This window comes from Manacus candei, unplaced genomic scaffold (assembly GCF_025592945.1).
Source record: "Manacus candei isolate 608988 ecotype Guabito, Panama unplaced genomic scaffold, ASM2559294v1 h1tg000008l, whole genome shotgun sequence".
In the NCBI taxonomy this organism is placed as follows: domain Eukaryota; kingdom Metazoa; phylum Chordata; class Aves; order Passeriformes; family Pipridae; genus Manacus; species Manacus candei.
The window spans coordinates 29,948,338-29,964,729 of record NW_026138056.1 but is presented as its reverse complement, the minus strand read 5'-3'; the positions used below and the strand labels follow the sequence as shown (position 1 = coordinate 29,964,729).

General features: G+C 41.4%; 1 protein-coding gene across 2 annotated transcripts; it reads left to right on the top strand.

Moving 5' to 3' along the window:
* The first annotated feature begins 173 nt into the window (after positions 1–173).
* ZFAND1 (zinc finger AN1-type containing 1) lies at positions 174–15,927 on the top strand. Of its 2 annotated transcripts, XM_051770460.1 has the most exons (8): positions 1,037–1,147; positions 2,189–2,231; positions 3,881–3,920; positions 4,237–4,364; positions 4,450–4,541; positions 5,354–5,478; positions 10,371–10,526; positions 10,669–15,416. In XM_051770460.1, the coding sequence occupies exons 1-8, from the start codon at positions 1,093–1,095 to the stop codon at positions 10,837–10,839; spliced, it is 810 nt and encodes a 269-aa protein (XP_051626420.1). In that variant the 5' UTR covers positions 1,037–1,092; the 3' UTR covers positions 10,840–15,416. The 2 variants fall into 2 exon arrangements, with proteins under 2 accessions (XP_051626411.1, XP_051626420.1); XM_051770451.1 differs by lacking the exon at positions 4,237–4,364 and having other exon boundaries at positions 174–1,147; positions 10,669–15,927.
* Positions 15,928–16,392: the final 465 nt, after the last annotated feature.

Sequence of the window (16,392 nt, the reverse complement as noted above, 5' to 3'; positions counted from 1 at the left end):
AGGGCTGGCGGCACCGCACCTGGCGGCGGGGCGGTCCCGGGGGCGGCCCCGGGGAGGCCGAGCTGCCGCTGCCCTCCGCCGCCTTCGGGCAGGGCAGGAGGAGCCGGGGAGCTCCGCGGGGCAGCCGTAGGGACCCGGGCCGGGCGGGCTGTGCCCCCGCTGCGGAGGCGGCTGCCGAGTTTGTGTTTCCCCCCCATTTTTTCCCTGTGTCACAGAATCACGGAATGGTAAGGTTAGAACCACAGTGGGTCATCTGGTCCAACCTCCCTGCTCAAGCAGAGTCATCTTAGAGCACAGGATTGTGTCCAGACGGTTCTTGAATGTCTCCAGCGAGACATTCTCTCTGGGCAACTTGTTCCAGTGCTCGGTCACCTGCACAGTAGAGTTCTTCCTCAGCCTAACTCTCTCAGCCTTTACTCGTAAGAGAAATGCTCAAGTCCCTTGATCACCTTTGTAGCTGTCCACTGGATCGGCTCCAGGAGCTCCATGTCTCTCTTCTTCTGAGGGGCCCAGAACTGAACACATGCCGCAGGAAGGTGTGTTTTGGGAGAGCAGCGCACTAAGGCACAGGCGTGCACGCCGGTCAAGGCTGGGAAAATAACACTGAATTTTGAAGGAATGTGGCTTTTTACAAAAGTGGCGGGTGCGCCGCTAAAGGACACCGCAGGTCCCAGGATGCAAGAAGCGCCTCGGAATGCCGGGCTGCCTCCCACCCGCCTCGGGAAGAGGCCCTGCTCCGAGCGACAACGCAAACAGCGACAGAAGAAAGACACAAGACATGTTTTCCCCTGTAACAGCCCGAGGAGTACCAGCCGCGGCTCTGGGCTCACTGAAGTCTGAAGCGCCAACACGGCCTGGTCAGCGCAGATTCCGCGGAGCCCGGCGCTCCAGCAGCTCCTGCCGGCGCTCCAGCACGTCCCGAGCCCGCGACACCAGCTCAGCCCGGCGCGGCAGAAGCTACACCTCCGAGCGGGCGGGCAGACTTTCAGCATCCCCCGCCCCGGGGCGGGTCTCGCCAGCCCCTCCCCAGCGCGGCCCCGCCCGTCGCCGCCGCTTCTCCAGCTCCCCGCCCGCCTCCTGCGTCCCGCGGCCATGGCGGAGCTGGAGCTGGGGCAGCACTGCGGGGTGCCCGACTGCCGCCAGCTCGGTGAGGGAGAACACGGCGGAGGCGGGGGCGGTGAGCTGGGGCGGTGCGGGGGTTGTGTGGTGGTTTCTCCCCGCTCGGGGAGTCCTCCGTGCTGCTGCAGCCCTGCGCGGCCCAGTGCCAGGGTCTGCCGTCTCGGCTATATCCCTGGGTGGTTAATCCCCTGCTTTCCCGGTCCTCCTCCGTGCTTGTCTTCGGTGATCTCAGAAAGTGTCGCTGAAAATGTAATCTTTCAGAAGGAGGCAGCAAAACCCCCTGTACCGAAAGCTTTCTGATGGGACCACTCGGTCTTAGGGATGAAGTGACTGAGATCGTCGTGAGCTCTGTAATCCAGTTGCATGGTGGTCCCTTAACATCAAATCTGAAGGATGGAGACGCAGAGTAATGGGCTAGAGTTGAGGGCATTTGCTGCCATTGGTGATGTGGTTGAATTCAGCAAACAACAAAGTGATTTTATCTCTAAGAACTAATGCGGTAGGCAGGGGGGGTGTACATATGTGCAATTTAAATTACAAGGATGGTATGTATGCTATGATATGAAGGCTAGAGAAGAAGGGGCAGGATCATCATGCCTTGTCAAATGAAGAAGATGCTATCCCTTTCAAAGAGCCATCTCCACCAGTTGGCAACCTGTAAAATAAAAATGTAAATTGTCCTATGTCAGAAAATAGTATTCTAAGTGGTCTCACAATAAATTACATTTTTAAAATAACTGGTAAGTTTGATGGCTAGCCAAATGTTCCAGTGTCATAGTTTGATATTTTAAAAAAATTTAATTTAAAGCCTAATTCCAACTTCTGGAATGTATGTAAGTATAATTTACCTACTCATCTGTTTTTCTGTTCTACTGATTAGGGGAGTTAACAGTATAACTGTCACAAAAGACACTTTCAGGTAAAGCATATGCAATTGCTAAATATCCTTGTAAAGATACCTACCCTATGATATAGATAAGCAAAAGTTAATCATGGGGAAATTAACCTAGAAACTACTAGCAAAACAAAAATCGTGTTGTCTAACTGAAAACAAATCTCTTTGTTTCAGATTTTCTCCCCTTTATATGTGATGGCTGTTCAGGTGTCTTTTGGTAAGTTCGAGTACCTCAAATTGTAAGGAACCTATAAGAATCAACAAGTCCAACTCCCTGCTCCACACAGGACTAAAACTAAACCAGTGTCATTCATACACTCCTTGAACTCCGACAGGTTTGGTGCTGTCACCACTTCCCTGGGGTGCCTGTTCCAGTGCCCAACCACCCTCTCGGTGAAAAACCTTTTCCTCATGTTCAGCCTGAACTTCCCATGATGCAGCTTCTTTCCATGTTGGTACTGGTCACCAGAGGAGCTCAGCACCTTCTGCTCTGCTGCCCTTCTTGAGGAATCTGTAGGCTGCGATGAGGTCACCCTCAGTCTGGTCTTTTCCAAGGTGAACAAACCAAGTGACCTCAGTTTTCCTCCTAAGTCTGGCCCTTGAGGCCTTTCACCATCTTGGTCACTCTCTAAACACACTCTAATAGTCTGACATCCTTCCCATATTGTGGCACCCAGAACTGCCCACGGTACTTGTGTGAGGCCACACCAGTGCACTGTACAGTTGGGATAGTCGCCTCCCTCAGCCATCTAGCAATGCTGTGCTTGGTGTTCCTCAGAACATGGTTGGCCCTTTTGGCTGCCAGGGCACATTGTTGGCTCATATTCAACTTGCCATCGACCCAAACCCAGAGATCTCTTTCTGCAGGACTGCTTTCCAGCCTCTCGTCCCCCAGTTTGTATGTATAACCAGGATTACCTCATCCCAGGTGAAGAATCCTCACCTTGCTCTTGTTAAATTTCATACAGTTGGTGACTGCCCAGGTCTCTGGTTTATCCAGAATCTGTCTATAAGACTTCACCCTCCAGGGCTCCACAGCTACTCCTAGTTTAGTGTTGTTGGCAAACTTAACATGTGTCCAGATCATTTATAAAAAATTAAAGAGCACTGGCCCTAAAATTGAGCTCTGGGGAACTGTGCTGGTGACTGGCTGCCAGCCTGATGCAATTGCATTTATTATAACTCTTTGAACCCAAACCATCAGCCACCCATTGTATTATGGACTTGCCTAACTGTGTGTGGGATGTTTTGTCCAGAAAGACACTGTGAGAGACAGTGTCAAAAGCTTTGCTGAAATGCAAAACACCACATCTATGGGCTTCCCAAGGTCAACTCGATGAGTAGCCTTGTCATAAAAGGAGGTGGCTGGGTATTTTTAGTTCCAGAAAAAGATTTGGAGTTTCTTCCAAGGTTGAAATTGGGGCCTGCACTTTGATTTACACTTCAGATAGGCAGAGGGCAACTGAGTTAAACTCAGGTAGACTGAGGGCAGATTTCACTTCTAAAACGTCATAAGCCCTCAAGGGATTTCTGCTGCTGTGGATGGTGATTGAAAATCCATTAAAATGGACAAACTCGAGTTCCTTTGAGCTGAATTCTTAAGCATACTAATGTCTTTATTCTCTTGAAGTGGCTTGCTTTCTTGAGGCATAAGTTCCAAGAGCTAAACGTTTTACAAACTGAGGAAGAGTATGATCAGTCAGTCATGCAAGACGTGAAATGCAGAGGTTAGAACAAACTTTGTAGAAGATTCATTATCTAATTAAAGTGTTGCCATGATAAAAGTAGTCAGATCACTCTTTAAATAGTTGAATGTTTTCACATATGGTTTTCTTTTCCTGAAATGTCTCTTCTTTTTCCATAAAGCCTTCAGCACAGGAGCCGAGATGCTCATGGATGTTCTGAGGTAATCTAATAATATATGACCTGCCTTAAAATTAGCTGTGTGTTTTCAGACTAGATGAATACATATATAAGTATGCATTATTTAACTGTGAATGTGAAAAGCTTAAAAAAAATTAATCTACTCTTTTTCTGCCTCTCAGAAGTAAATTGAGTGTGAGTAGAATGATGGTTCTATTTCTAACTCAGAGCTAAACATAACCAGGACAAAAGTAGGAGAATAGACTTGAGAGCTAGGGCAGTTCTTTGGGAAGGGTGTGTGGGGACTTGTATCTGTAGTATCTGTTTCTTTACACAAAATATTTTGTACTAATGCCTAGGTGAATATAAGAAACAATTCTGTGAAACCTGATCAGCACAGGTCTTATCCGTGCTCCTACAAGGACTGCAATGGAAAGGAGCTTTTGCCAGTTTTATGTCCCTACTGTGGAAAACATTTTTGTCTAAGGTGTGTGGAACAAGGTGTTTAAACATCAATACACATTCATTAGTGTATGGAAAAGGTATTAAAAGTTTTATGCTGTTGTTTACAGACATCGCCATCAATCAGACCATGAATGTGAAAAGCTGGACATGCCAAAACCTCGAATGGCTGCTACCCAGCAGCTAGTTAAACATATTATAGGCAAGTACAGCAGGATATGTATTCTGCAGTTTTCTTCAGAAGAGTATTTGAACTTCTGACCTCCTTTGAAGGGGTCAGGTTCAACCAAATAAAAAAAGATAGGGGTTCCTTGGTTAAATAGCCCTAAACTCATGTCACATGTAATACTGTTCATCTATGCTGAGACGAGGCAACTGTATGAAGAGAATTTTTAAAGATTAAATAGGGCTCAAGTTTCTTTCAGAAGTATTATCTTGTTCTTATTCTACAAATACTATAATGTAATGAACTGTACCTAGTCATTATTATTTACATATTGATTCATGTGCAAATAATGCAATTGCATTGGGTGTGCATGCCAATCTGTTAGGATTATACCTACACAACCAAAATGGCAAAAAAAAAAAATTGACTCTATAATGTTATATTTTGCAGATTTTAAACAAGTTCTAGGATGGGAAAGAGAATAAACAAAACTGCCCAACTGGACAGTGAGATTTTGTAGAAAGGAGGACCTGAAGCTGTTGCCATATGAATGCTGTGCTGGCCACAGCTGTTGAAATTTTTGAATTTATATCTATTTGGCTTTTGGAGCCTGTCTGTACATCATGATAATGTTCATCTACTTTTCAGTGTAAAGGAGTTCTGCTAGAACTGTAACAATTCCAAATATTCTTGAATAGAAGCATCTGGTAGATGACCTTGGGAGGACATGAAGGGACATGAAAGGGATGGGAACCTTGGAGATACAATGAGGCCCAAGAGGCTAATTCTAAGATATGTTCAGGAAAGAGTCTGAATCATCACACTAACAGGAATAATATTGTTCTCAGATTCTAAAAAAAGTGAGGAAGCAAAAAGCAAAAAACGCAAAGGAGCAAAAAACAGTGAGACTGCAGCAAAAGTGGCATTAATGAAACTGAAAATGCATGCATGTGGGGACAAGTCCTTGCCTCAGGTCAGTGATGTTTGTTTTCAATAATTGAATTCTCAAAGGAAATGGAAAATTTTCTAAATTTATTGATCTTCATCTAATTCCCTCATTTTGGTTTTAGATTTAATTTTTAAATCCTACAATCACTTATATATGTTTCAGCCTGGTCCCCAAAAGCAATCTGACTAGTCTTATGTGTGTTATAAGATGTCTGTGTGGAGTTTGGGTCAAATTTTTTTATTTTATAGTAGAAATGTATTGTCCTGCTACATGGCTGTCACCCAACACTGTGGGGACAGACAGGTTCTTTTCCTTGGCAGAATGATGACAGCACTAAGTTGCATTGAAACTTTATCATTTTAGCAGAATTTGATGATCATCAGAATTTTTTTATTAGAGTAGAACATGATTTTTAGGATCACTGTAACACAGTTTTGTAGGTAGCATAGCACAGAATTGTATAGCACATCTTAGCTGCTTGTGGTTCCTAATCACCTGGACCCTCTGCAGATTGGGTCATTGGGTCAAATCTTAATACTTGGCTTGCTATTTTAATATTTGAGTGATCGTCTAGACTGGAAACATGTAATTGCTTGGTTTTCCCACCCAGACTGAATTTATATGTTGGGGCATTTGCAGTGCACCATGCGTTCTTAGAAGTTTGAGTTTGATAATTTGGAGGGTTGGGGAGTGAGTACTCCAACTTAGGTTGGTACCAAGGTGTTTCAGGAGCAGGTTCAGCTACCCATCCAGAATTAGCACGTGAAGATTCAGGGTGTTACACAATTTGTATGTGTAAAAAACCCATTTGAGAAATGAACTTCATAAACTGAATGACACGATTATCATCTTGTTCTTGAAACGGAGAGGAAGGAGGAACAAATAAGGTCAGTAAAGTACAGTGGGTATTGTGTTATCTTTTTACAGCTGAGGGTTCTATGAAGGTGAAGTCATGATTCCTTGGGCACACTCCAGGTTTGTTCAGGCTAAAGAATCTGACCAAGTATCATTCATTACCTAAAACATTAAGAAATTTCTCATTCTTGGGAACTATCCAAACCTCAGTGAAAGTTAAAGGGAGTCTGCATTTAGGAAGTTTTCCATGTGCTGTTTACTCAAGGAGTTAGTAAAGTGACAGATATTTTAACCATCATAGGGTAGTTAATAAGAACATTGTTACCCTGAGAAAAATGGGGTGACAGGGGGAAGTTTAGGCATTTTATTGGTTAAAGAGCAAGAAAATGAGCTTGTTCTACCAGGCATCTGGTGGGTATCTGTTTATTTAAGCATCAAAGAGATTTAAGTAGGACTTTACTGCATTTTCCTCTATGTAAACTTTACCCTAGAGCTCATTTTAGTAGACCTTTCCACTTCTCAACTGCACCGTTATTTTGAGGTCTGTAGGACAGGTGGAACTGGACCCAGACAACTCCATCGTATTCACACCATTCCTGGATTTTTAAATTTTTTTTCATGAATGCCATTATTAAACTGCACAGCAGAGAGTGTGGGAGTGTCAGCAAACCATAGATCAAATCCTTCCAGAGTGGTAAAACCATCAGCTTTCCAGCAAGAAAAACTTCATTATTTTAACGCCACTAAGGATATAACACCACCTTTGGGTGTTCAGGGGGGAAGTCCAACATAATCAATTTGCCAAGTGGACCAGAGGACTTATTTACTGCCCACAATCCATTTCGTCCCCCAAAAAGGTGACCTCCCATCTGGGGCCCTAGCATTGTTTCTTCATCAGTTGTTTCAGTAGCCCAGTTGGTGTTGCTCTGAATCCAGCCCACAGAATATCCATACCAAACTTATTTAGGTTTCCTGGTTGCATTTGCTATTTTTGGGGGACAGAGGGAGACAAAAGTAAGTTCTAATTTTACCTTAACAATTGAATAAAAAGCTCCATTTATTCAAGTTACTAATATTTTCTGATGTTTCAGTGGGATAGCTCCAGGACAGGATTCTGCTTTAATAATGAATAGTTGTGCTCCACTATCCATGAAGAAATCAGTCTTTATTGTTTACTATGGCCTAAAGGATGGGACTCAGTCCTCAAGTGGCAGAGAGTAGGGCCACTTGTACCTCCACCAGTCTGATCCCTTTGCCTAGTTTTCCTGATATTGCTCTCTAATAGGAGAGATAAGTCAGGATATCTTTGTGATTTAAAGGGCTTTCCATTTATGGAAGGGGTACTAGGTAGAGATGTGGGTAGTTTTTCCTCCTTTTCTCCTTCTTTCACTAGCAACTGTAATTTTTCGGTAGATAAACCATGAAGCCTTTACTTTCTTTGATTCTTGCAGTTTTCCACAGATTCCTTATTGCTTTTCACTATCAAGGTCAGTCACACCTGGTGTTCAAGTATTTTCACTTGCCAAGATTATGCTGGGTTTAGAAACACCTTGGTTCTTTCATCAGGGGTTTCACTTTAGATCTGTACTTATGCATCCTCTTAAAACAACTGTACTTAAATTGCTTTTTCGCCACATTGCTATGTTGGAGCACACCAAGTTTAAGCCTCTTATACTGGTTTTTAGAATACTGAAAACATTCTATATGATGGTATTATTATTAGAGTTTATCCTAGTAGAGTATGTGTCATAACATCAGAGAATCATAGAATGCTTTGGGTTGGAAGGGACTTTAAAGATCATCTAGCTCCAATCCACTGCCATGGGCAGGGACACCTTCCACTGTGTCACCATCCAGGGCCCCATCCAATGCAGCCTTAAACACTTCCAGATACCCTGGAATTCCAGATACACTGGAATTTAATTATCAAAAAAAAAAAAGCAACAACAGCTATTTGATTGCTGAGTCTTCTTATGAATTTCTTTCTTTATACTTGTTTAGAAACCACATAACTGTTTAGGAAGATGTCATAATACAAAGACCTGCTGGTAGCATTCTTCACTAGTAGTACCACTGTAATAAATGTGGGCTAGCAGGAAAGTGAGTAATTTCAAATATTGTGGAACATAATTTTAAAAACCACTCTCAATTTATATAAGAAAAATTTAAAGTTCCTTCCTAATTCTAAAGTCAGTAAACTAAATAGTGTACCACAAATTACTGTATGATAATTTCTCTTACCAGCAATTTTTTCATTTGGATATTAATTGTTTAATCATCTAGAATAGCAATAATTCTAACACTGATAAATTAAGCATGTTAACCTTTAGCACCTCTCTATTTACATTGCTTCCTAGACTCCTTTTAGCCTTTTTCTGCCCAGATTTTTCTATTTTGATGACAGATTTTTTAAATATGAGGTTTCTGGAATGCCTGTTAGGCATATTAGTTCTCTCATCACTATGTAGAGAGGACTGACACATTTTTCTTAGAGGTGCACAGCAAAAGGACAGGAGCAATGGGCACAGGCTGCAATGTGTGTGAAATTCCAATTAAGGTATTAGGAAGAAAAACCACACGGTGAGGATGGTCAGACTTTGGAACAAGCTGTTCTGAAAATTTGTGGAATCTACATCTTTGGGATGTTCACAACTTGATTGAATCTGACTTGGAGCAACCTCTTACCAACCTTTTTAGTCAAGTCCAGCTTTAAATTTCCCCCTGATCTGAGCATGATTTTGGACCATGTGACACCAGAGCATCCTTCTTGACCTTTCTTATTCTATGTTCAGGAAAATCCTCCTATCTTAGAAATATCATTTCCTTGGTCTCTTTGTTTAGATTAGCTTTTTGCCAATGATTGCTTCTTTTGATGTCGGACCTGATGAGCGTTATCCTTCTGGAGACTGACCAGCTCAAAACAGGAGGGCCATGCTGCAAAACTGTTAGTCATTGTGTCCCTGATTAATCAGTATTTTCTTGAATATGACAGAGAAATTCCGGGAAGCATATCCTGTAGTTACAGGGATGCAACAGTAGAATGAACTGCTTTGGGAATTAAGTTCCTGTGAACTGTGGGAAACTATTTTATCATCCTTAGAACTGGAGGACGAACTAGGAATGTGCTGAGGCACAGGTAGCAGTTGATTATGTTAGCATGTGTCCATAATAGGAGGGCTGTTGTGTTGGCTGTTCTACAAGTTCTCGTCATTTACATTTGAGCAAGATTCAGGTCCTGCTTCCTTTGCCCCTTTGTAATATTAATGGATGTTGAAGATTTTCTCAAGCACACTCAAATTTTGAGGAAAATACACAGGTTGAAATTCAGACTCAGCTTTATGAACATAGCTAAGGTAGTTCCATATGTTTCTAGGGAAGGCATAAATAAAAACTTTAAAAAGAGACTTCTGTCTTGTTTGATAGTGTCTGATTTGTCTTCAGCAAGGGCAGTCCTACCTGATGAATGTAGCAGTCGTGCTTGCTCTATGTCTTCTCTTGAAATAAACCTGAAGAAGAGATTGTCCCAGTCCTGTTCAAAATCTCTCTCTCATAGGTTACTCTTGAAATTTCTTAAACAAATATTTCAGTCTAGGAGGAAGAGTGTTTAGTACGTAAAAGGAGGAAAACCAGGTAAAGGATTAGCTATGACCGGATTCTTGTTCAGGGAATTTGCATTCCAATTTGAGACACTGTACTGCTGCCAAAAGCCAGTACTGCTGATTTAAACTCACCTTTTTCTCCCCAGGGCAGACACCTTCTCCTGTCTGTCTGTATATAACAGTGTAGCTGTGGGACTCATGGCAAAAGATGTTCTCTTCACCGTTTAGACTTGCAGTCCATCGTATATGTGCCTGCAGCGGGAGAGGGTTGGATTTGATGATCTCAGTCTCTCAGTCATTTATATTCTGCAGTAAAATGGTCCTGATGGAATAGAACAAGTTTCAGTTGGTAATTTTGGGGCTGAAGTTTAAGCTTTTTACTGAAAAACTATTAGATGTGTATGACTGGAATTACGTGTTTCTTCTGTGAATAATTTTGTTTTATTTTTCATGTTTTTCTAGGCAGAAAGAATTTACTTTCAAGTATTTTTACCAAAGGGGAACAAAGAGAAAAGCAAACCTATGTTCTTTTGCAGTAAGTGGAGTGTTGGCAAAGTAGTAGATTTTGCAGCTTCCTTAGCAAGCCTTAAAAATGACAACAACAAATCAACATCCCAGGTAAATCGGTAGTAACTAACATTTTCCAGGTTATTGCATTTTGATTTTAGTTTTCTTTAGCCTTTTTTCTCTCCTCCACCCCATGTCTTTCATCTCGGATAGGCAAATCTTGATGTTAATTTCTGTGCTATTTGTCTTACAGAAATTGAGATTATGCCATACCGTCTCTGGAGAAGCCTTGCCATTTGAACATACACTGGAAACGTGGCTGTCTGATAAAGACTGTCCACTGTACAATGGAGGAAATATAATTCTGGAGTATCTTGATAATGATGTTCTATTTATAGAAGATACAGAGTCATACTTTAGTTAGTAAATTATCACCAAAAAAAATAAGATTTTTCAGAAGCATTGTATTTGAGCAAGTCCAGTTTTCTTTTAAAATCACTGGTATGCCAAAATCTCTCCTCAGTTTTAAAGACACAGTTCCCATCAATTTCCAAGTTGCTTGACTGACAGAAGATCAAAGTCCTGAAAGGAAAATTAGTTATTATAATAATTAATATTACAGATATTTACATTCTAGAATAACTTCTTCCTCTATTGAGCTGTAAAATATCAAGAATGTGTTCTTCATTTTTATATTTATTTTTTATAAATGGTGGGGACAGTATGTATTAATAAATAATGGAAATGTAAACTTGCAGTGTACCAGTTCTTTGAAGGAAAGAAACACATTACACTATTGCAGCATCTTTTTTATGTCTATGAGAACAGATTTCATTGAGTTTGGAAACCAGCACTGTCCATATGCCAGGTCCACACTTTCTTCTCATAGTAGGTTAAAGACGTTTAGAAGGAAAGCTTTCTGAAGCAAGAGTAAATCCACACAGATGTCTTCCTTGTGTTTGCAAATCTCATTGTGTGATTAGGTGGGGGATAAAAAGAGAACTTGAAATTATTCTTTTCTAATTCCTGTGTAAAAGAGGAATAAACATGGTCAGAGAGAAAGAAATATAATATAACTAGAAGTGTAGCATTTAACAGCTTGGAATATCATCTGGGCACTTCCAACCGTAGGTAAATCCTTTTCAGCAGTCAGCAAGGTGATTTACTAAGTTTTAAAGTGGTTATTTACAGTGATTGTACATAAAGAAGTTACACCTCCGGGTGAATAAGAATGACTTGTACAATTAATGACTTCCTCAGTTGTTGGTATCCTGTTTGTTGGTCATTAAGAAGGTAGTTCATAATATCAGTAGTTGATGTACTCCAGATTTTGGATCTCTTTCAAAGCTGGATTGAAAATTCAAAGTGAACATAGGAAGTAAGAACCATGAGATCATTTTTATCACAGTCACAGCTGTTTTGAATTGCTGAAACACAAAACCACATAATGTGGCACACAAATAGTAGGGCCAGCACTCTTCTAACTGTAAGTCCTGATGTATAACCAAGGAGCCTTGCTTTATCTTTCTGAACAGACCTGTTACAACATAAACTTGTCCTCCCGTGGCCTTGAGCCTATCTCTGTTTAAAGTAGAGGACTAGAACCCTTTCAAGACTAATCCTTCCAATTTGCTTTCACCTGTTTACAACTATTCTGTCAAAATTCTCCAAGAAAATGACAGTGGATGAACAGATGCGAACAGAGCAGTGGAAAACACAAGCTTAAGCTTTATTTGCAAAGCTGTAGTGTATTTCTGCTGCTCTGTGGGGCTGTGCAGAGTGGGAGAACTACTGAAGCAAACCTATTCATCGGATACTAAAGAGGCTTAGCAAGATTTTCAGCTGCAGCATGGAAGGTGTGATCCATTGCTACTGAAATGACCTAGTGGCTTGTGATTAGAGCACAGTATTCAGACCAAGGGGGAGAAATCTCTGTCTTCTGCAGCCTGACTCACTGCTAGATCAGCGTGACTCACCTTTAAATAGGTTTGAAAAGGGAAGAGCTACCTTTCTTTTTCAGACAATGGGGAACTTTCTTTCAGGTGACTATCTTCGTGTGCTATTCTCATGTTTGTAAGGATGTTCCAGCTTCTACGTGCACCATGACTGAATGTACTCAGTGACACCTGGAGGTGTAGCTGGGCCACAGGGAGATGAATGTCTACATTGTTCAAAAATGTCAATATGATGCATCCCAAGGACATTGTCCTGCCACTGCAGGACATACACAGAAGTGGGGAAAAATTCTATGAAGAGGGCAGGGGACATAAGGTTAAGGAATATTGGTAGTCCTGTGAGAAATGGAGTTTCAGTTCGGAGAGCTCACATGAGGCGGAGAGATGTACGACTCAGACATGCAAGTGGAGATGGACAATTCACCACAGTCACTTGGGCACTCACCAAATTTGTATTTGGTTGTTGGGCTCATTCAGTTACCACATTCACTAACTGAGAAAAAGTGTCCAGGTTTTCTTCCAGTGTGTGCGTGCCTAAAGAGAAACAATGTCCACGTTGGATTGTCGTTCATTTATACCAGTTTGAAGACAAACAGACATGTATGACATACCCATTCTAGGCACAGCTGCAATAAAAAAAAATCACAATGTAAGGGGAGTCTCCCTGGCATCTTTTTCAAAGCTACTCTCCCCACTGGTAGAACAGTAATGTGGTCTTTGAACATTCAGCTGGCTGTAAAGTGTTGTGGTTTTCATTACTACCAAGCAATAGTTCCTTTGTAACATTTTAGGAATATCTGTAGGATTATTATGTATTGATTTGACTTGCATAAAAACCCAAAAAGATCTCAGTAAGCATGTCACTGTTAGTTGTTTCTCATTTTGCTTTATGGTACTCTTTACTGTAGTTTTAACATGACTTGGGAATTGATAAATTATTTTACTGGATGTGGTATGAATGTCACAAAAAGGAAGATGTTTTTGGTTTCCCTCAAGGAAAGGTTTTCAGTGGCTGGATATTTTTGAAATGTTTGTTTCCTGGCAGCAGAAATTATAGGAGCATTTCTCTGGCCTGTCTCTCCTGCTGTTATCTTCCTTTCCAGTACAAGAGGAACAGTTCCTTTTTCTCTTGTTATTTCTTTTCCTCCCTTTCCTCTGCAATTTTCCATTCATCTTTCTTTGCATCTTAGGCTGCTGTGGTATGTAATATACAATAAGAGGCCAACCATCATTGTGGGACCAGTGATTTGGGGAAGAGCCCTAAACAGCACTTGCTCCCCCCCGCCCCCCGTTGTTACACAAGCAAGTGGAAAATGCTGCTACACAACAGGGCCATTTTTTTTTTCAGCAGAAAATCTTCATTCTCTGCTTACACCCTTTCTCCTGCCCCTGATTTTTCTGCCTTAGCAGTTGAAGGCAAAATTCTTGAAATAACATTTGTTTTGGATAAAGGGAAGATAGACTTGGGATACAGCAAATAAATCTTTGGGGAGACCTCAAAGGTTTTACCAGGATGGTTGCTTTCATCAATTGCCAGTAATTGCTAAGAGCTAGCAGCCTGTAATGACAATACTAACATGGCAAGTCACAGTTGATAAGACTCCAAAAAGTTTTCACATTCATCTTATTCCAGGAATGTGTCTGGGATTGTACATAGAAGCTAATTCCACTTAGTTTTCAGAAACTGAGAAGCAAAACCAAATTAAGCTAGTCTGACAGGTAAATAATTGAGGAGAGGTGAAAACTCTACCCTAAACAATTATACTAGGAACAAAAGCAGAAACTTTCCCAGAGCTTCGGTATCTTACCTAGGCTAGGATTGCTCACATTTTACCTGTTTAGACTCTAGCATATCTTTACTTAGCATATATAATTTTTTGGTTTTTTTCTACAGCTTATTATCTTAGCACATTTTCATAGGGAAAGTTCAACAACTGTATTTGAAAAAAATTATAAAACACTTTGGAGGAGACATTTGAAACTGCTGTTAATTTTACAGGCCTGTGTTTAGAATGTGCTGAATTGTTTCACTTCAAAGTTAATAAATAAAATGTCAAACTCACTTCTAGTAGTTACAAAGAAAATGTATGCAAAGTTGCTTAAACGAGAAGAGGAATTTGTCAAAAGAAATACCTAATGATTTTATAATAAACAGTATTTCAGCCAAACTACTAAAATAGGTCAATATTAAGCTTTTTGGTTGTTCTGTCTATATAATAATTTTAGAGAATGCACAAGGTCAAGGCTTTGCAAACTTGCTTCTGGTAGCAGCTCCCAGCCTTGTTCCAGTTCAAACACTGCTACAAAGTTGCCTGGCATAAATTTGTAATATACAGAACATAGTTTGGAAACAACAGTTTGGTTGTATTTAATACTAAGAGCTCAATTCTGCTTGGATAGGAGAGCCATTAGATCAGCTGGACAATGCTGTGGTAAACGAGAAACAATATATCACACTAAGAAAGCAGGAAGTAATCTCTCTCGTACTGTTAGCGTTTTCCATTTCTGTGTCTGCTTTAGAAAAGTATGTGCTGTGGAGTGTGATCAGTCTGAAGAGTTTTTATCAACAGATCACCTCTGTTCATCTTGTTTATCAGGTGTCAATTAAAAATACATCTCCTTGCAGCTCAGTTCTCCTCATAGTAGCCTCTTACATGAAATACAAAATTTTCTTTCAGCTGGAATGGTAACTGTGGTTTGGATTAGGGAAATTCTTTCACTTATCAGGCATTCCTGTTTACTTCTGATTTTAGGATCAATGCAGAATTTGAAATCTCCTGTAAAACCCTTCCTGTAATGTTAAGTATACTATTAACAATGTCAAAGAAGCCATTTTCCATAATACTTGTGCAGTCCTATATAGGTCGTACTGAGGCATGTTTGGCAGCTTCCCTCAATAAAACCCAACTCTGAAACAAAGTGCCTCTTTCAACTGGCTGCGTGCTATTAATACAACCTCGTAAAGAATGACTTCCAAAATAATTAGTAAAAACACAATTTATCATCTCCATAGTTCTTCAGTGACTACACACCCTTTAAAAAGCAGGCTTATATCACTATTCCTGTTTATGAGAAGGGAAGGAGGAAAAGTGGAATGGCACAGTGACTTGTCTGACACAAGAGCATTGCCGGCAGTGGATACTGTATCTTCGCCGATGTGGAAAGCACCTAGCTGTGGGTTGGATTGCCATTAGGGACATGGGGTAAGACTGTGTCTTTTGGTGATGTAGATATTTTACGATTATTTTAAGCATAAAGCAAACTACAACCCTTGTCCACAACCATAAAGCAAACTACAACCCTGCTGTTTACAGCAGACCATTGTTTTACATATGACAGTAAGTGACATCCCTTGCAATTTGTGAAGACAACTCCTCAGTGTTTTGCTTTGATTACCGACAATAGGGTCAAAACACCACAAGTAAAAAAAAAAAAAAAAGAAAGTGGTATCAGTCAGGCTTGGAAAGGAAAGCTTTTTTCCTCTATATGATTTTAATTAATCTTAGCAATGCACCAGTTGAACTGTAAATTATTTTCGAAAATCTTTGAACCCTGTGAACTCACCCTCCGAGAGGATGTTGAGGCACTGGAACAGTTTGTCCAGAGAAGTTGTGGATGTCCCACCCCTGGAATTGTCCAAGGCCAGGTTGGATGGGGCTTTGAGCAACCTGGTCTAGTGGAAGATGTCCCTGCCCGCGGCAGGGGGGTTGTTTATGATCTTTAGAGCCCCTTCCAACCCAAACCACTCTGATCCCATGATAAACTCCAATCGCGTGCCCCATGGGAGAGCATTTACGGTTATCTCCACGCCGCCGCGTCCAATTATTAACAAGAAGTCGACATCACAGGCTAATTTCAACACTTTCACTGTGCATTTTGACAGCGTTGCCGCCGAAGCAGCGGCACCCGGACCCTCACACGCAGGCGCGGCGGCCGCGCCGGGCGGCGGGAGGAGGAGGCGGGTCCGCGGGCCCGTCCCGGCGCCTGCGCTGCGGCGGGAGCGGAGACGGCGGGAGGGGGCG